The sequence below is a fragment of the Monodelphis domestica genome, chromosome 4, assembly GCF_027887165.1.
Source record: "Monodelphis domestica isolate mMonDom1 chromosome 4, mMonDom1.pri, whole genome shotgun sequence".
Taxonomy (NCBI): domain Eukaryota; kingdom Metazoa; phylum Chordata; class Mammalia; order Didelphimorphia; family Didelphidae; genus Monodelphis; species Monodelphis domestica.
Genome location: NC_077230.1, coordinates 247,451,146 through 247,472,551, shown reverse-complemented (window position 1 = coordinate 247,472,551; position 21,406 = coordinate 247,451,146). Strand labels below are relative to the sequence as shown.

At 35.1% G+C, this 21,406-nt stretch overlaps 1 protein-coding gene across 2 annotated transcripts in view; it reads right to left on the bottom strand.

Annotated features, from left to right (window-relative positions):
* CWF19L2 (CWF19 like cell cycle control factor 2) overlaps positions 1-20,250 on the bottom strand; it is a 142,680-nt gene extending 122,430 nt beyond the window's left edge. Inside the window, exons 1-3 of one of the 2 annotated variants that reach the window (XM_056794442.1) lie at positions 20,028-20,250; positions 6,468-6,578; positions 5,817-5,936 (exon numbers count right to left, since the gene is read on the bottom strand). In XM_056794442.1, the coding sequence (XP_056650420.1) occupies positions 5,817-5,936; positions 6,468-6,578; positions 20,028-20,120 (324 nt within the window). In that variant the 5' untranslated portion in view covers positions 20,121-20,250. The remainder of the gene's footprint in view (positions 1-5,816; positions 5,937-6,467; positions 6,579-20,027) is intronic. The other variant, XM_007494895.3, reaches the window with a different exon arrangement.
* Positions 20,251-21,406: the final 1,156 nt, after the last annotated feature.

Genomic DNA, 21,406 nt, shown 5'->3' with positions numbered 1-21,406 from the left:
CTTTAGCCTTAAGGAGGTCAAGCACAGGCTATAGAGTTAAGACCCAATTCCCCCATTATAAAATCAAATTAACAGAGACTTCCATAATTATTTGCATATTTGTGCACACACAATCTTCACTGGTGGGGTATTATCTCAGGATTTTCACCTAATCCTGGGGTTTGAGAAGAGAATCCTTTATAAAGTAACTGTGAAGTTAAGATCCCCAGAACCAAAAATCAACTTACATCTGAATACAAAATTAGCAAAAATAAGTGTTATCTCTCATCTCAACATTACTAGAAGAGTGCCCTTACTCTATTAAATAACAGAAATTAGAGTCCTCTTAGGAAGAGACAATAGGAAATTTGATTAATGAGTATTTGGGAAGGATTTAACATTAGAAAGTTAAGATATTGGAAGGGTCATACTTCAAAGCAAGGCTTCAATGGTATATTTTTTAAAGTTAAATTTTTTTCAACCAGCTATTAAAATATTCAAATCTATTAATCTGACTGGTTCAAAGAATTTCAAAAAAGAGAAGCAATATTTCTGAAAGAGAAAATATACATTCCAAGAGATGGAATATAGAATAAAATTAACATAACATTTTCTAGATATCAAGGGCAAGAAATGAAAATTGTACACCACAAACTAATGCCACCTCTTTTCTCCTATACATATAGGCAACTATATAATAACACTTTTTGGACATTGAGGTATGCAGCTGCAACAGCAAGAGCAGCCTCAAGAGTTCTTGGCCTAGAAATGGCAAAGAAACCAGACAACTGCTCTGAAAGAAATTACAGTGGACCACACTGTGATAGCACTGGGCACAGGATCAGGTACTGTTTGGCAATTCCAATACTCACATTTCTGAGAAACAGTTCTAGGTCAGAGAGAAGCACTTATGCTTGTAGTATAAAAAGGAACTGGGGTCCTGCGGAGCAACAGTGGTTGCAAATGCAAGGAATAAGGGACCCTTCCTAGGTAAGAGCTAGAGGGGGGACTAGGAGAGCAGCTACCACACTTCTCCACAGATCACACCATCTTCAAAGTACCAAACACTTCCAAATCCCAAAATAAGCTGGAAAAACAACAACATAAAAGAGCCTGAAGCTTGAAATAATTCTACCATACAATATGCATACATACACACACATATATATGCACATTTTTGGTAAGAAGAGCCCAACTTTAAGATAAAGTTCAAAGTCAAGAAATAGGCTGGAAAAAAATAAGCAAATAACAAAAAAAGAAACCTAACCAAAAAAATCTACTATGGAGAAAGGGAAGATTAAGACACAAGCTCATAAGATTATATCAAAACAGCTACAATCAAAATCTCAAGGGACGGGGGGAAATACAAATTGGATGAAAGCCCAAATTCCTGAAAGCACTAAAAAAATTATTTTAAAAATCAAATTATGTTTGAATATGACCAAATAAAATGATGTTTAAAAGGAAAAAAAAATCAAATTAGAGTGGTAAAGGAAAAACTGGAGAAAAAACAAGAGCAATGCAAGAAAATTATAAAAAGAAAATTAACAGCTTGGCAAAAGAGGCACAAAAAATACTAAAGAAAATAACACTTTTAAAAAAATACAATTGGTCAAACATTAAAAAAAGATACAAAATGTCACTAGAAAAGAACCTTACAAAAAAACAAAAGTAGCTGCATGGAAAAAAGAGGTTTAAAACATCACTAAAAAAAAAGAACTTCTTAAAAAGCAGAATTGTAAAAAAAGAAAAAGGAGATTTAGAAATTCACTGAAGAAAATGAATTCTTCCCATCTTTCTTTTTAAAACCCTTACCTTCCATCTTAGAAACAATACTGTGGATTGGTTCTGAGGCAGAAGAGTGATAAGAGCTGGGCAATGGGGGTTGTGACTTGCCCAGCGTCACATAGCTAGGATGTGTCTGAGGCCAGATTTGAACCTAGGACCTCCCATCTCTAAGCCTGGCTGGCTCTCAATCCACTGAGCCACCTAGCTGTCCCTAAAACAATAAATTCTTTAAAATTAAAATTGAGAAATGAAAGCTAATGGCTCAATGAAACGTTTTTTAAAAGCCAAAAGAAGTAGGCAGCAATAATAGAGTGATAATAAAGGAGAAATCTGCAAGCCACCAGAATGAGATCACTACAGTTAGAATCCCACAAAATGTAGTGGCTTCCATGTTAAAGGAGCAAAGAGATTTTAATGATATTCTGGATGGCAAAATAGCTAAGATTACATCCCCAAATAGCCAACCTAGCAAAACTGAGTATCCCTTCAGAGGGAAAATGCGTATTACTAAAATTATAGACTTTCAAACATTCCCAATGAAAACACAATATTCAAAGAAAAATGAAAAAAAAATGAAAGAGAAATCATAAGGTAATTTAATAAGATTAAATTGTTTATATTCCTATATGGGAAGGCGATACAGGTAATTCCTAAGAGCTTTATCATTAATAGGGCACTAGATAGAACATAGGCATGGGTTATGTTGGTATGATCTCAAAAAAAAAATTGAAGAGTGAAAAAGAAGGATACCCTGAGAGAAGGGGGAAAGGAGAGGAAGAATAGGAGAAATTATTTCACATAAAAGTATGCAAAAAGAACTTTTATAATGGAAGTAGAAAATGGGGGCCAGCAACACTTGAACTGATTCACTCTCATGAACTGGTTGAAAAAAGGAACATATATACACATGCAGTTGGGTACAGAAATCTATCTTACACAAAAGGGAAATAGGAAGGAAAGAGGATAAGAGGAGGAAGTAGAACGAGAGGAATGGTGATAGTTGTAAGGAGTAAAAATTATGGTTGGACTGAATATTTGAGAGTTGGTCGCCAGGAATTTAATTACTAAATCCCAATGAATTACTCAAGCCAGAATGGCTTTTATGGTAGTTTATTTACAAATAGAGAAAATAAATTAAGGAAATGAGAGAGAGAAAGAGAGAGTGAGAGATAGCTGCTCAGGCCTGGTCTGAACCAGGCAAGAATTCAGAGGCCCCGGCAATGGGGGGGTTGGGGGGATGGGGGAGAGACAGAGGATTAAATTTAACAGGGCTTCCACCCATGAGACCTCCTCCAAGATGAAGGGCCTCTCCAGAGGCTAGTGCCTCCAGAAAAGCCAAGGAAAAGGAGTTGGCCTTTTCACTCACCGAGTGACAGTCCAAAAGGAAGCAATCTGAGATCTCCAGCCCGAGTTCCTCCATGGTCAAGTTCCAAGGCAAAGACCCCTCACAGGAAGTGACCATGAAATTTAAAGGCAATTCTTTGCATTACTTCCTGTGCCTCCCTTCTGCCTTAACAATACCAATGATACTTAAACTTGGCTCTGGACTGCCCAGAGGGCAGTCAGTTGTTTCTGATTTGTCACTTGTTAGCACACTTGGGTCATAGACCTTCCTCCCCCCACACTAAATCATTAAGTGGGGGTGTATACATTCCTGGTGGCTAAAATTCTAAAGAATAAGTAGGGTGGAGTTAATGTCAATTTCACATAGGGTGAATTATGGAAGGCAGTGGTCAGAAGCAAAACATTTTTTAAGGAGAGGCAGGGGGGGAAAGAGAGGAGAATAAACAGAAGAAAACAAGATGGAGAGAAATACACAGTAATCATTATAACTGTAACTTGGATGATCTCATACATAAAATGAAAGTTGATAGCAAACTAGATCAGAAACCAGAATCTAACAATATGTTGATTATGAGTAACATGCTTGAAATAGGAAGACACAATCAGAGTTAAAATAAGGGGCTTGAGCAGAATCTATTATGCTTAAGCTAAAGTAAAAACAGGAGGGGTTGAAAGCATGATTGTAAAACAAAGCAAAACCAAAAACAGATCTAATTGAAAGAAGTAATCAGGGAAACTACATCTTGCTAAAAAGTACCACTGACAATGTCAATCCTAAACACGTATGTGCCAAATGGCATAGCATCCAAATTCTTAAAGGAAAAGTTAAATGAATTGCAAAAAGAAAGAGAAAGAAAAATTCTACTAGTGGGGAACCTCAACTTTCCCTTCTCAGAACTAAATAAGCAAAACCATAAAAATGAGGAAGTTGTTAAGGAGATGAATAGAAATTTAGAAAAATTAGTTATGATAGACTTCTATAGAAAAAAATTGAATGAGAATAGAAAGAAAACAGTAAAAATACTGTTTTTTCAGCTATGCATTGCACCTTCACAAAAACTGACAATATATTGGAGTATAAAAACCTCACAAAATAAAAAAATTCTGCAAAAAAGCAGAATGATCAAATTCATCTTTTTCCAACCACAATGCAATAAAAAATTACATTCAACAAAAGGCTTTAGAAGCATAGATTAAAAATTATTTGGAAACTAAACAGTCTAATCCTAAAGAATGAGCAGGTTTAAAAACAAATCATATAAACAATAAATTTTATTAAAGAAATAACAACAAGATGACATATCAAAATATGTCATATATAGTTAAAGCAATAGTTAGGGGAAATTTTATATCTCAAAATACATCACTAAAAAGAGAAATAGTAGATCAAAGAATTAGGCATACAACTAAAAAAAAAAAAACTAGGGAGAAATTTTTTTAAAATATGCAATTAAACAACAAAAATCCAAACTCCTGAACTCTGAACACCAAAGGAGAAATTAAAAAAATAGAAAGTTAAAGAACCTCTGATTAGACTAATAGATAAAACTAGGAGCTAGTTTTATGAAGAAGAAAAAAAACATCACAGGTAAATCACTGGTTAATTTGATTTAAAAAAAAGAAAACCAAATTACCAGTATCAGAAATAAAAAGAATGTATTACCAATGAAGATAAAATCAAAGCAATTATTAGGAGCCATTTTGCCCAATTTTGTCAGTAAGACTGATATAAATAAAATGGATGAATATTTATAAAAATATAAATTGGCCACACTAACAGAAGAGGAAATAGAATACTTACATCTTAATACTCTGGTTAGAGAACATTATGGGCATTTTTTTCCTTTAAATAACATTAAAGGTATTTGCTTTAAGTTAATAAAAAAAAGCATAAGAAATATGAAAGGAAACCACCACTCTTTTGTAGAGATGGAAGGTCCATTGCACATATTTTCAGAGTTATTTTTCAATGTACTAATCAATTATGTTCATTTTTTCCTCCTTTTTTTAAAATACTTGTTATAGAAGATGTCTCTCTTGGAGAGAAGGGAAATTTTGGTGACTTTAACAAAATTTTATTTTTTTAAAAAACCCTCATTACCAAAACCACTCAAAATTAATTATCTATTTGTAAAGTGGTTCTGTTGAATTGGACAGCATTCTAATAGCTCATCAATATCATCCTAGAGTAAAAATAAGTATGTTTTTTCCTAAGTAATACAGATTTTTATGAAGGTCCATGAAGATAACTCCAATTTTCCACTATGGCAGTATAGATAAAGCCTATAATAAATTTTCTTGGTTCCCATGCCAGCTACCAAGTTCTTATAACAAAATCTACTTCTCAAATTATAGTAAGTAAAGTTTCTAAACAAAATATATCACAGCCTTAAATAATTCAGACAATTGATTAAGTATAATATTCAATGTTTTCTCAAAAATCTTTGGTTAAGAGACAAGTTAAACTAGATGATCTCTGAGTTTTCTTTCAACATTGAGATTCTATACTTCTCAGAGAACAAAAGAACCAGGCCCATCTCAATTCTGCTATTTAGGAGCTATACAAACTAGGACAAGTAATTAAATCTCTCTGGGCCTCAATTCTCTAATATCTACAATAAGGAGTTTACACTATATGACTTCTAAATCCCTTAATCTAAATGATCTCAAAGATCCCTTCCAACTCTTAAACTATAAATACTCACCGATGAACTATCAGATGATTGATTTTTTTCATATTTCTGTTTCTTGCTCTTTTTCTTCTTCTCTTTCTTAACTTTTTTAGAGTGTTTATCCTTCTTCTTTTTTTTCTTCAGAGAATGTTCCTAAATATGATCATTTTGGACAAAAAGATTTAATCTTGGCTTTTTTTCTCATTTTAAAAAAAACTAAAATGAAATATTTCAGGGAAAAGAGGAAGCACCTCCCAAAAGCAAAATATGCTACTTCAAAAGGATATGCTATCAACAAGCAGTAGAGCTAAAAACATAGTATCCAATCAAAAAATCAGCTTGATGAAACCCAATTACATACTCCTTCATATATTAATTTACACAATGAAACCCAAGGTCTAATATTCTATCCCAATGTCAATACTTATATAAAATAAGGCTACATGAAACATGACAGTTGATACAGAAAGCAGAGTAATCACTGGTTTTGTGTTGTACTCAAATTTCTTTTTTTCTGAAGGATGCAATGAAGTACATCAACCAAGTAAAGATACTTGTTCTAATGGTTACTATAATAACTAATCTATAGGACCTTTGAACCTCTTCAAGAAACTGCACAAGAAAAAAAAAAGAAGGTATGTACAATTATGTGTGGATCAAGTGAATATAATTAATACCCCTCACCTGAGATAGCTGTTCAACTCTCTCATTCACATCAGCTAACATCCATGTATCTTCCCCTCGTAGTCGCTTAAGTTCTTTACGCCTCTCTTCTTTCTCAAAATCTGCTTTAGCCTATAACACGCACACAGACAGAAATTTTCAACATACTTTCTTAGGGCACAATTTTGTATTGTAATGTTCAGCCATTTTGTTTAGATAATTGACTTTTTTTTTTAATTAAAGGTAAAATTGAACAGATAATAGGAACACTGACAAATTGCAAAAAGAGGTAAGGTTCGATTACCTTGTCATCTCAAAGCACAAGAAAAGACTTGTTCACTCAGTAGAAAAGGGGAAATGAACTAATAATAAAGGCATTTTATAAAGAACTTTAAGACTTACAAATCACTTCACTTATATTTAATAATTACATCTTTGTAAGGGAAATACTATTTTTCATACATGAAAAAACGGGCACAGAAGTTGTGACTTGGTCTGGTTCACAAGTGTCAGAGGCTGGATTACTAGGTTATTGAAATATATATGCATATGTGTACATAAATATATCTGAATCCCAGATCTATTGGCTCTATACTATGGCATACTACACCTCTCAACTTTAGAAAGTATAAAAAATTAAGTCTATTTTCCACTCCTACACCAGTTATTTCTAGCTAACTTACAAACCTATGGTCAAAGGAATAAAAGCAGTGAGACCTCAGGCAGAAAATTCTCTGGCTTTATGACACTGCCCTCCCCAGACCTGGTTCTTAACTCTTTGTCTATCGTGCAGATTCTGACATCTGATTCATCATTATGTGGTGGAAAGAGGACTGGATTTGGAATGTGAGAAACCAGGTTCAGATTCTAGCTCTACTATCTATACCTATCTGAGACATGAGGCAAATTACTTCATCTTTCTGGCTCTCACGTTTCTAAATGAAGGAATTGTACTCAACAATTTCTGATATTTTTGAAACTCTATGACTACATGAATCTTACCATTGTGTTCTGAATGTCCCTTTGGTTAAAACCCATAGCTTATCCTGAAGTCAGTGTAGATATATTGATTCAGAATAACCCTTGGCTCAAACATGAAATCAGATTTAAGTGTTTGCTCCTATATAGCCTTAGGATCACAGATTTTAGACCTAAAAAGGACTTAGAGGTCATGTAGTGCAAATAAAGAAATTGAAGGCCATAGAAATTAAGTGGTAGATCCAGAACCCAAAGAGTAGTTAGAGCAAGAGTAGGCAGTTCCTCTGATTCCATTTTTTACCACAGTACCATATTGCTTTTCTTGTTCTTTTTTTTTTAAACCCTTACCTTCCATCTTGGAGTCAATACTGTGTATTGGCTCCAAGGCAGAAGAGTAGTAAGGGCTAGGCAATGGGGGTCAAGTGACTTGCCCAGGGTCACACAGCTGGGAAGTGTCTGAGGCCAGATTTGAACCTAGGACCTCCCGTCTCTAGGCCTAGCTCTCAACACACTGAGCTACCCAGCTGCCCCCTGCTTTTCTTGTTCTGTATCTCCCGTGAACCTGGCTACCTGCCTGATATTTATGGCCTGTTTGCCAACGACTCAGTGACAAACAAGCCTAGGCACAGAAAGATCTCCCTAGGAAATAAGCTTCCACACAACAAGCTCCTTTTTCCAAAATCTTTTATTTCTGTTTTCACTTAATTCTGTGTAGCTACAAGACCTCATCAAAAACAAGCCTAAAATCATAGTTTTAGTGATCTTGCTAAAAGGTAGGTCTATGTCAAGCCCCTACACAACAAATTCTAGTGGCTCCCTCCTACAACTCCAGGGTTAAAAATCCTTTATTTGGTATTCAATGACCTTCTTAACATGAAACCCTCCTATCTTTCAAGGTTTCTTATTTGTTGCTCTCTTCATCCTTCACCATGCCCCAATATGTTCTGATCTCTCAACACTGGTCTTGATATATAGACAGGACACTCCAACTCCTAAATCCAGGCATTTTCATCAGTTATCCCTCATTCCTGAAATTCTTTTCCAGCTTTCTTTAGATTTATGATAAAATTTATCTTCTGCAAGAAGTCTTTCCAATCCCCCTCAACCCTAATGCCCTCTACTTTATCTTACACATAGCTTATTTGTAAACAATTATTTACATATGTTATTCCCATCAGATTGTGAACCCAGGACCTCCCATCTCTAGGCCTGGCTCTCAATCCACTGAGCCACCCAGCTGCCCCTAACCATCTCTTTAATAATATGTTCTAGTATTGTTTCAGAAATTGAAGACAAGGTCACTGGCCTCTCAAACTACAGACATTACACTCATGAAATGACCAATGACATCTAGGTGCTATGTTACTACCTACTACTTAAATTGAATGTTTAGTCATGGGGAAGAGGGGAGTAAGAGGGCAGGGAAGAGGTCATATAAAACTTACAGAAAAGCAAAGGATTAAAAATCATTTTCAACAAATTATTTTTTACCTAAAAAAATATCTGGAGGCTTTGTAAGTTCAATGACTACCAAAAAAGGTAATTAAATCTTAGGCACTAATAGAAGCATAGTATTCAGGTGGTGATGATCCTGCTCTACACTATTCTAGTCAGACTGTCTGCTCTAGTCAATCTTCCAGATTGTGTTCAGTTTAAGGTACCATGTTTTAGGAAAAACAACGAAAAAATAGAAAGCATCCAGGAGAGAACAATTGGGATTCAACAAACATTTATTAAGTAGTTACTAGTACCAAGCACTGAGCTATGCATTGAGAATACAAAGATGAAAATGAAAACGAGTCCCTATATGAAGGAGTTTACAGTATACTAGAGGATATGGTATGAATTCTTGAGTTCCTAACAGAGGAGGATCAAAGGAGAATTGCAGATGTGCACCCTAAATAGAAGATTCAGAAAAGACATGTTTAGTGTCTTCAAGTATTGTATCTGAAAGGATGTTATAAGAAATAGGATTAAATTTTGCTCTTTGTCTCCAGAGTTAGAACTAGGAACAATGGGTAGAAGTTCTTTATAATAAACTCCTTTTGCTTGTTGGTTTCTTGTTGTGCAATCAAAATAAGTACTAGTTAATTAAGATTCAGATTAATTGGGCTCTAAGATTTTACTATGGATCACTTTTAATAAAGAAAGAGCATTCACCAATTTCATACTTTAATTTTAATTCAATTCAATAAATATTTATTAAGTACACAATATGTGCTGCTCCCTAGAGATAAAATAAGAAAAACAAGGCAGTGCAGGCTTCAAGGAACTTACAATCTAAGTGAGGGAAGGCAATACAAAGAAGAAAGCTGAAGAGAGGTAAAGTCAAGATGCCAGTCACTGGGGACATGAAGTGGAGTCTAAATCAAGTAGAGCCCTTAATGGAAAATGATGACCTGGAAAACTGTGATCCACAGCTTTTTAAAGGAAGGCTTGGAATGGAGTTTTAATGCTCCACTCTCTAGTCTTCCAAACTACAGGGAAACTCAATTGAAGGAGTTGAGAAGGTGGTGAGTATACCTGTTCTATATTCTCTTTATCCACAATGTGTTATTTCTCAAATTTCTATTTAAAAAAGTTTTTGCCCCTCTAAGGGTAGAACTGAACAGTATATATCCTAAGATCTGCTTTGTCTGGTTTGTTCAACTGCTCAAACTTGAATCTATTTTAAGTGGAGTATACTATTTACACTCCTACAGTCGTTCTTTCTTTAGGTAGAATGATGCAAATTGGCTCATATTACCCATTTGTACATTTCCTACACTGACAAAATTATACCAGCTGTTTCTATGATCTTAGCATTACTACTTCTTAAATCTTATTTTTAAATGTATTTTCAGAATACATGAAATTTCAGTACTAGAAATAGTTGGCAAATAGTAAGTATACCAAAATAATCTTCTATCATCAGGAAATCTATACACTGGACAAGTCATTCAACATCTGGATATAAAAATGATGGAGTCAGACCAAATGGATCTTCTTGTAGTTCTAAAATTCTACTATTCTACTATGGTGCTTGATTGTTTAAAGGCAATTCAAAGTCCAAAGATCATCATATATATTCCTTTTTTTAAAAGCAGAAAATGTGTTCAACTTTTATTTAAGCAAAAACATTAATCAGAAGCTCACAATGGGTCATTACAATGCAAAATGTAAACTAAGTCAAAAATTTTTAGAGAAATTAAAATAAGTTCAAAAATTTAGTGAAATCAGAACAAATAAGGTAAAATAATAGAGAATAAGAGAATAAACAGTTGAGTGTCTTAAATGACAGCTAGGTAACTGGTGGTGACATTTAAAACCAATAATAATAACAGCACTCTCCACCTCATAGGTAGGACTATGGTGAGAAGAATATCTTATATAAACTGTAAAGTAAACAAATGCATGCCAAATAAATATACTGAGATTTTTAAACAGTGTAACAAAGTAGAAATTTCATGTGATGGATTTGAAGTCAAACCCTCTGGTTCTGTCATTTACCATTTGGAATGACCCTAGGTGCCAATCAATTCACCTCTCTCCACCTGTTTCCTCACCTATAAAAAGAGTTTAGATTAGAAGGCCTAAAGTATGAAAGTTTTCAATTATTTTTTTATATTCTCCAAAAGATATTTTAATTAGACCAGACCATTTCAAAAGGTTCTTTCCATATCTGAAATGTCAGGTTTCTATGATTCTAAATTACTTATAATTTCATATGACTAGGTCCTTTCTGAAGTTAGGACAACCCAATTAGCTAGTTTCTGCATAAGGGTTTTCATATTTATTATTATTTCACAAATCTTGAAATTCATACCCAGATAATATTATTAATTCAACACCTTAATTTATTAAGATCAATGTTCAAGACAAAATACTTTTACTAAATGTTTATTGCCTTCAATAGAGAATTTAAGCATAATTCCTAAATGTGCAAATTGTTCATCACCAATCAAACAATACTTGAAACTGGTTACTAGCTTTATATATACAGAATATGGTGATAGGAGTCACTTGGGTTCTAGTCTTCCTGGTCTTAGGTATATTTAATCTAATCTATTAACTAGTTGTATGACCTTAACCAAGTTGCTTACCTTACTTGGGCTTAAGTTTCTTCATCTGTAATACAGAGTAAACAAAATGATCATTAAAGATCCTGAGAATATTAAACTTCTATCATTATGAATCTTAAAACTTCTCAGACTCTACCTTGGAACATTTGGTTAAGGCTATTCCCCATTTTAAACAATGAAGGTACTTGGTCAGGAATGTATTGAGATCTTTATATTACTCCACCCATACTTAGGCATACTTTAGGGGAAGATAAAGTTGTAAAACTCCTTACTGAACAATGAAAAAGTACTTAACTCATACTTATAGTGAGGCAAAAGAAAGGAGCTTGAGGCCTCTGGAGTTCAGCTTTGGAAGCTGAATTGGAGGTCAAGAATCAGAGGAGGCTCTCTGAAGTCCGTTGGATCTCAGACTAGTTGGAGTAGCTAGGCCTCTGAACTTAGTTGGAGTTTTGCTTGGGACAAAATCTTGTGGTGAGTGATTAAAGCCTGACTTAGTTTTCTCTCTTAAAGAGAAGGGCCTAGGCCATTTGGTCTAGGCCCTAGACTTCTCCTACTATTTCCTCTTACTCTGTCTCTTTTCCTTCTCTTAATTCCTTCACCTAGGCCATTTGGCCTAGGCCCTAGGCCTTTTCCTACTATTTCCTCTTACTCTGTCTCTCTCCCTTCCTTTAATTCCTTCATTTGTATTAATTAAAATCTCCATAAAACCCAGCTGATTTGGGTATTTCATATTTGGGAATTTTTTCCCATGGCAACCACTTATTTTTGATATAAAATCAAGACACTAAAATTATTTTTACAGTATTGGCAATTCACAGTCTTGAATCCACATTTTCGCGGTTATAATCACTATTATTTCTTCCTATTCAAAAAGAGAGAACTAATTGGTATTGGGGATAGATACCAACCTGGAATAAAAAAAAATACCCAAGTTCAAATCTAGCTGATTACATTTACTAGCTGTGCGACCAGAGGCAAATCACTTAATCTCTACCTCAATTTCCACATCCATATAATGGTGCTAGCAACAGCACCTACTCAGGGTTATTGTGAGGATCGTATAAGATATTTGTTAAGTGCTCATCGTTCATTGCCTGGCTCAAAGAAAGTTTTTTAATAAACGTTAGTTTCCTCCTTTTTTTCCAAAATCTTGCTGATAGTAACTGCTATATTGTAAACCTTAAAATTTCTTAGACTTACGAATGTTAGAAATTTCACCATTGGGAAATTTCATACTTGGAAAAAATTTCCTACTGATAGTAAGAACTCTATTGGAATGTGAAACCCCTTGGCATGGGAGGATCCTTCTCCTCCCTACTTAAGACTACTTTAGGACAGAAACCTTTTGCTAAACAATGGAAAGGGTTTTGACCTATGCTTAAGCATAGAACAGGAAGTTCTTTGAGTCATGATTGATTTTAGAATTGATACAATAGAGATACTTGGAATGACAGAACCAGGTCTTGGAAAATACAATCTCTACCCTACTTAGAGTAACAGGATTTAGGAAGGGCTGCAGCAAAGATCAAGATTTAATTATTTGAGAATATGACCTTCAACAGACATGTGCAAAGCCACAGACCTCTGGGCGGTCCTGGGTTAAACTAGAGCCACCATTGGCACAGGGGAGACATCGACAGTGATTGGTAGATGTGAGAACTGAGGGGAGGGAACTTAGATGGTTTAATTAAAGATAGCGGGGTCTGAGGACAGAGGGAGGAGAGTTTTTTGGCTCGGAGAGGTTTTGCTGAGATGAGAGTTTTTTGCTCTGAGGAGGTTTTGCTCGAGGAGGTTTTGCTCTGAGAGTGAAAGCTCTGAAGGAGTCTGAGAGGAGAGAGGTCCTGGAGGGAGAGCTCCTGGAGAGGTCTTGAAGGAGGCAGTGGAAGGAGAACTCAGGAGGAGTCAGGAGGAGAATTCTCTGGGAACATTTCTTGAAAGGAGGCTCTCTTGAAGGTGGAGCCTGAGGTTGGCATGAGAAGCCTTACCTAGAGAGATCTTGGGTGAGTGATAAAACCAACTGACGGATTTATTCATTCTTATTCCTTTCTTACTTTCTCTCTTTTTCTATTGATTAATCAGTGTATTATAAATTAAATTTCTCTATAAAACCCAGCTGGCTTGGGCATATTCATAAATTGGGAATATATTCCCTGGTGACCATCTTATATTTATATAAAACCAAGACACAGTAGAAAACATATTTCAGCAGTCATAATTGTTATATATTTCCCTTGCTCCCAAAACATTTTAATTATCACAGTTTATGGCTCCCACTCTCTTATCCACAACAATTTAAACCCCAAACTTATTTTAAATCTAACAATATAGAAGTATGGACAATCTGGAAACAAGCATCAGTTGTCTCTATAGTGATATTAAAAACATAAATGGCTTATGACTACATCCATAATATTTTTCAATCACTAAAAATGTTTCAGTCACATACTCAAAGTTTTTGTTCCAAAGAGAAAGAAACTCTCTATACAACTATACCAAATATGGGAATATCTGAAGAACCTTCACATAACACCACCACCACAATTTGTAAAACATTCTTTTACTTTTCAGAGTATGTTTTAATCTCCATTATCTTCAATTATCCCTCATATATAACCTTCTATGCTCCTCTTCCATTCCTTTGCAAAGGTTTACTCTCACATCTAGAACATATTCATTCTTCCTCTTTCTATTAACCATAATCATCTATTATGTTCCAGGCCCTGTAATAGGCACTAGGACTCCAAATACGGTTAGAAAATAATCCCTATTTGAAAGGAATTTACGTTCTAATAGTGAAGATGACAAATACAAGGGGGGAAAAGTATGGTGAATAAATACATATTAATACAAAGTTAGATAGTTTGGGAGAGTTTAGGAAGGACTTCAAGATGGTGCTTGAGCTACAACCTGAAAGGAGAAAGATTTTGTCCCTACTTTTGTCCTCCAAGCCAAAACACAGTAAAAGCTTAGTAAATTTTGGCTATTTATAATGCCACAAGGCCATACTAGCTTATCATTTATAAGTAAATTATTATGACTTTTGGATAAACTTTCAATCTGCTGTGTAATTTTAGGTAATAAAATAATATCTCACATTTACATACATATCACTTTATGTGCAATCTCAATTTTCATCATAACCACCACCCTGGGAGGCATGTCCCATTATTATCATTACCATTTTAAATAGAGGCTGAGAAGATTAAATGGCTTACCCACAATCATATAGTAAGGGTATAAAGACAGGATTTGAACTTTTATCCTTCTGACTCAAAGTCTAGTGCTCTAGAGTTCCACATCTCTTGCTCATATAACAACTCTAATGAAATGAAGCTGGATTAAACAGATTCATTATATTAAAAACTATTTTACACAGATAAATTATTGTAATATAACTAGACACTTAAAAGCTGATCTCAAAATATGCTCTTAGTCTTTCTGGAAAAGTCTTTCCCTTGAAGAGTTCATAAACATTTAGATGCTTTTGTTTCTTTTAAATGAGGATAGGGAAGAATATTTTGCATGAGCCTGTGATAACTCGGAATCCAAAGATCTTTAATTTTTGTGTAATAACTCATTAAATTCTATCTTCATCCAAATGCTTAGATTTGGATTAATTTATCTAAAATCTTTTGAATATACAATAATTTAAAGGACCCACTGACCTCCTAATTCTCTCTAATTCTTTCTAATTTTCTCTCTAATTTCTAATTTCTCTCTAATTCTTTCCTTCATTGACAAACTTTAATTTAAAAAAAAAAAACACAATGTATTATATGTATTATTTTATATCTCCTCATCACCACATTTTACTTGCAACTCTGCAATCTGGCTTTCACTCTCCCCCTGCCCAATTATTTTATTAAAACAGAAGAGTGTCAGTAATCTCCCACTAATGAATATTATTAACACTTTCTCTGATTCACCTAATCTCAGAGCTGGAAGAAATCTCACATATCAATCCACCCTTGATCAAATATCCACTCTACAACATTGACAAGTAAAAATTTAACCTCTACTTGGAATGCACTAGTAATCACTCTTATGGTGGTCAAAGTATAATGGGGTAGGGGTAAAACAACTCTGTACAAATAAGTTATATGCAGAATAAATTGAAACAGAGGGAAACTATTAGAATTAAAAAGGATTAAGAAAGCCTTCCTTTACAAAATGGATGCTGGTAGGTCCCCCTGACAAAAGTCTCTCTCCTAACTCTAGTGCATTCAGTTGGCAAAGATATCTTCCTAAAGCCAGGTCTCATCGTTTCATCCCCTCTATCACCTCCAAAATCAAATATAAAATCCTCTGAAGCCCTTATAACCTGCCTTGCCCTCTTACTATTCTCCTCATTTCCCACTACTAAACACATTTTACCCAGATACTTACTACCAGTGTGACCCTGGGCATGTCATTTAACCCTGTTCGTCTCATTCCTCATCTGTAATATGACCTGAAGAAGGAAATAGCAAACCAATCCAGTATCTTTGCCAAGAAAATCCCAGATGAGGTCACAGAGTCAGATACAACTTTGATAACTAAACAGCAACAAAAATAATCTTAAAATCCTAAATAAGAGAAGCTAATATTTACATAGCATTTTATAGCTTATGAAGTGATTTAAACCAAAACCCTGGGATGGAAGCATTATCCTTCCAGTGTGTCCTTACTTTATTAGGACAAAATAAAACTTCTGTTAACTGTTCAATGACTTGTCAGTGCCTCATTTCCTCCCATCATCAAACCTGAACAAAGAGCGTACCATCTCCAAGGAAAAAAGTTCTCAGAACTTGAGACATGCATCCTCTTTCTCTGCATGCTAGATTTTGATCTCCAGGAAGAAATATGCAATGTTTCAGCAGCTATGAACCTTTTGACAAGCCTACTATTATCCATACTTGATAACAAGTATACTTTTACCACTGCTCGAAACATTTTAAACATTATCAAGACACAAAATATTTCATTGGAAAGTTTCAAAAACAATTACTAAGTCATTAGGTATAACTTAAAAAGAAGCTTCAAAACATCTCTCCCTAAAATCTTAATACAAAGATTAAATATATAGAGATATTACCTAAAACTGCTGAATGAACAGACAGAGGCAGGAAAAAATGATATGAGTCTTTCTTATGCACTCCTGATCTACTCATCCTCAGGCTGCAAAGAAAAAGTGCGTGCTTAAATTTTTTTCCATAAAAATATTTCTTTAAAAATTTTTTTCTTAAATTTCTTAATTTAATATATTTAATAATTTAATAAAAAATTTTCTTAAAAAAATAACAATCTGGCCTCAGCCACTTCCCAGCTGTGTGTCAAGTCACTTGACCCCCATTGCCTAGCCCTTACCACTCTTCTGCCTTGGAGCCAATACACAGTATTGACTCCAAGACGGAAGGTAAGGGCTTAAAAATAAATAAATAAATAACAGAAGTACCCATGGAAAAAAGATTTCAAACATTAACCTTGTAATACTCAATGCTCCTTTAAAACACTCAATGTAACTTTTCCCCCACATATACATTTAGGAGGCATAAAAAGCTCTAAAAAAAATAGCCAAATGAACAGAGAATCTTGTCTGAAAAGGTTAATGACCGGCTTTCTTTTCCCTTGTTTTTACATTTGATCAAAAGAGGCATTTTATTCAATAACCACAAAAGGAAAAAGAAAGGTCAATTCCATTTCCACAGAGCAGGCATAAAGTGCCCTCATATGCCAGAAAACTAATTCTAATGCTTCCATGTGAGAAAATGTTTAATGGACTTTAAACATAAATGGTAATGTAGCAAAGATGAGTTTTGAAGAAAATACTGATTTGTATGCTTACAAGAAACATAAGTTTGTTCAAAAATGTGGTTTCCCTATCTCCTCTTCACAATTCTAATCTAATAGGTTATCTTTCAATAAACTAACACTATCAAAAAGTTTATACTAATATTTGTCATTTTTCCACATACACATCTTTCTCCATTGTACAACCAGAATTCAAAAGGACTACCAAAAATTCAAAGATGTTTAAATACCAATGTGTAAACAAACTCTTCTCTAAAAATAACCTTCTAAATCACCAAAGAAGAACAACAGACAAGTCAGATTTCTGAAGAAAAAGTGTATGTAATACAAAAGTTTAAGCTAAATAAACTCATGTTCTAATATTCTGTACAATCTGAACACATGAGAAATCCAAATAGTGTCATGTATCTAAGACAGAAGGAGTCAAATATCAGAAGTCTTTCTGGCTCCATCTTCTATCCAAATTTATTTCATATTTCTTCTCTTCATATACTCAACATTCCTGCGAGATTGGTCTATTTGCTGTTCCATAACTTCAATATCTCTCTTTCTTGACCATAGGTCATATCCCTACTCATCTCACCTCACAAAGCTCATTTCAAGTATCACTTCTACTAAGAAAATTTTCCTAATTTCTAAATCATTTTCTAATTCCTCCACCCTTTACATTTTAAATATATATCTGTATTTACATGATGTGTCTCCCCTCTACCTAGCCACCAACTAGAAAATAAGTTCTGTAATAAGCATGACCTAGCGTTCATTGGCATAACCTTCAAAAATTAAGTTTCCTCCACATTAAGATGAGGCACTAGAGATTGTGCCATTTTTTCTTTTTCTTTTAAACCACTGTGCAATTTGAACATTCCATATTAATTAATATTTAATGAAGTGGAATTCCTTTAGCATATGACAATAAGAGACCCTCTGTAAAGGCTACTTCACAATGTTTTTTTTTGGGGGGGGGGATTAAGCAAGATACTACTACAAAAAATTATGAAAGAAATTACTACTGTGCTTACTAAGTTGAAATGAAAAGACATGGCTGTTGAAGGGGGGGGGGAAAGGGAGTCAGACAACCTGAGTTCAAATCCAGACACTTCTATTTAACCTCTCTAAGCCTTATTTTCTTAAAATAAGATATTGGGACTAAGTCTATAAGGTTTCTTCCCTTGATAAATCCTATGACCTAAATTCTAAGCTCAGAAAAATAAGTTAATATAGATGTAATAATATCCTATAAATGGAGTGGAGCATTAAGACAAGTTTTTTATTCTTTTCAGTATTAAATGAGATAACAAAGTAAAGCACTTTGTAAATCTTAAAGTAATACTTAAATGCTATTTTTTTTAAATTGTCAAGTAATAATAGCATCATTTCAACAAGTAGCTGAGAGAAAGAAAAGAGGAAAAGAAGAGCCAAAATATCTTGTAGGCTCAGTTTGCACAGAAGCAAAAATACCTTTCTTCAAATGTGATTAAGCAAAATCACACTGAATTTTGAAAAGGCTAGTCTGGATTTCTTTCCTAGGCTAGCCTAAAAACAAAAAAACTCACAGTATTTTGAACCTTCAACCAATCGCAGCTTCAAGAACTTCTCCATATTGAAATGGAGAAAAAATTTTCTTCAAAAATCCATGGAATTTCTCAAAAATGCCTATGGCTAACTAATTTTTGTATTCACTCACTTATTAATCTCTCAAGTGAAAAACTCTTGCAGAAAACATTTTTATAAACTCCGTAAGAAAAAATATATTGAATGAGTGAAATTGCAAAATAAAAACCGGTACTTTCACTCTTCACAGATTCTCAAAGAAAAGCAATGTATTTAGTGCTTAGAACCTTTCGGTTGATCCTCTATTTGAGAAAATAGATTAAACAACTTTACAATGTTTATTCCATCCAGCCTTTTTCAAGTTGTAATTTCTCAATGGCTGAAATGTATCAAAGACGATTTAGGAAAATTTTTAAAAATAAAAATAAATAAAAGTTGAAAGGATCAGGATGCTGCCTGAAAATTCTTTATTTTCCTACTGCAGGGAAAACATGAAAAAGTAAAGGAGGTGGGGAGGGAGACCAAAAAGGTGCTTGGCCTCAGGATGCAGTGAGAAACCTTTTTTTTTTACATGCCAATGAAGGAATTTGTTTTACTTGGCTTTACTACATATGTATTACAGGAGTTGTTTTCCTTTGAATGAGAAGCAAGATAAGTATAAAACAGATTTTTGTTAGCTGAAATTAAAATTTTAAGAGGGGAAAGAAAGGAGAAAGAGCTAAAATTAAAGCAAAGAAACTGAGGGGTCAGAAGGGAAAGTGTAAAGAGAAGGAAAGAGAAAAAAGGGAAAAGGGGAGAGGATTCTGAAAGGAGTTGGATGGCAATTCGCTGAGATGACTGCAAAAGGAAGAGATTTAAAACTGTTGGAGTTTTGTTTTTCTTCCCCATTCTCTTTTCTAAGTCTCTAGTCTTTGCACTTGAACACTTGTATTTGTAAGCAAGACCTGAAAGAAAACGTATAAAGCGGGTGCCCTCACAAGCCTTGGTGCAGTTAAGCTTTAATAGTTTAAAAGTGCTCTAACCCTGAGGGACACTTGGGGCTTAGTGTTTCTGAGCCGAGGGAGGGGGAAGAACAGAGAGAAGCTGCTACGAAAGCGTGGGGGGAAAGGAAAAGCAGTGCCCTAGGAGCGGCTCCCTGGAACCCTCGCCGCCCTTGGCACTGGAAGCGCCAGCACAAAGAGACTTGAGACGGAGGTACCTGTCGCAGGACCTCGGCCCGAGCGACCCGCTTCTGTTCTTTACGTTCTTCGATGCTCCTCTCACTTTCAAATCTGCCACCGGAAGCCGCCATCGTTGTTGCTATCGTAAAGCGACAAGGGTGCTTCCGTGAAAGAGGGGTTTCTACTGTCGTAAAAGCAAGCCTACAGGCTCGCCGCTTCTGGGATGTCCTTTGGGGCGGAGCTAGGCGCCCAATGGGACCGGGAGCAGGAACACCAGATTCCTGGGCATGCGTAGTAGTCTGAATTCTTAGTTCCAATTTTGTAGTTAGGGTACTTCCGCCTTGAAAGGAGAACAAATGAAAAGGAATTGGTCTTTTTGCTGCCCAGGGTGTCCCAACTGCACTAAGGTTTTTCGGACATCTTATATTTACCCAAATAGTAACGAGTAATTTTCCCTGCATTGAAGGAATGCTATTGTTGGAACGGATGCAGAAGGCCATCCAGCCGAATCTCTAGTTTTACTAAGGAGGCAACTGAGACCTGGAGAATTTAATTGTCTTGCCCCAGATCATACAGGTAGTTAAATGACAGGACTGAGATTTGAATCCTGGGGCTAAACGTTGAAATGCAACTCATTAACGTCTATATCAAATGGGTTTTAATGGTGGGAACAACTGACTAGACAAAACGATAAATTTTGACTCTCGAGACTTTGCAACTGGGTGTTTAATAAATGCTGAATTCAAAGGTAATCTATCCACCTCTAATTTCTGAGGGCCCTTTTTTCTCATTAAGATCTTCAGAGTATCCCTCCCCACTTCCTGGCCAGACCATCTAGCATTTCCTACTGCTGCCCTCTGCTGCCAAATTTCTAGACTTAAAACTCCTACCCCTCCCCCTCAAATAAAACCCATTCCCATGATCATATGATTAATTATACAAGGAAAACTAATACATACGTTGGAAGAAATTGATAAATTTGCAGTACTTCTAACCCAAAGATGTTAGAAATATTTTAAGGTAATTCGTATAAGGGGCAGCTAGGTGGCCCAATGCTTAGAGAGCCAGGCCTTAAGATAGGAGGTCCTGTGTTCAAATATGACTTTAGAGAGATACTTCCCCACTGTGTGACCGTGAGCAAGGTACTTAACCCCAATTGCCTGACCTCATAGGATTTCTGCCTTGGAGCCAATACTTATTATTGATTCTAAGACAAAAGGTAAGGGTTTTGTTTTTTTTTTAAAGAGTACATTAGACATTAAAGCAGTGAATTCATAATGCTGAAAGATAGACTAGAGCAGTGTTGGCAACCATTTGAAATCCTGCCTGCCCAAACTGCAACTTCAAGCTGCCGGTGAGCCCCCACCCTGCCCCATCCCACATTACCCCAGATAGCTGAGGGAGGAACTGCTCGCAT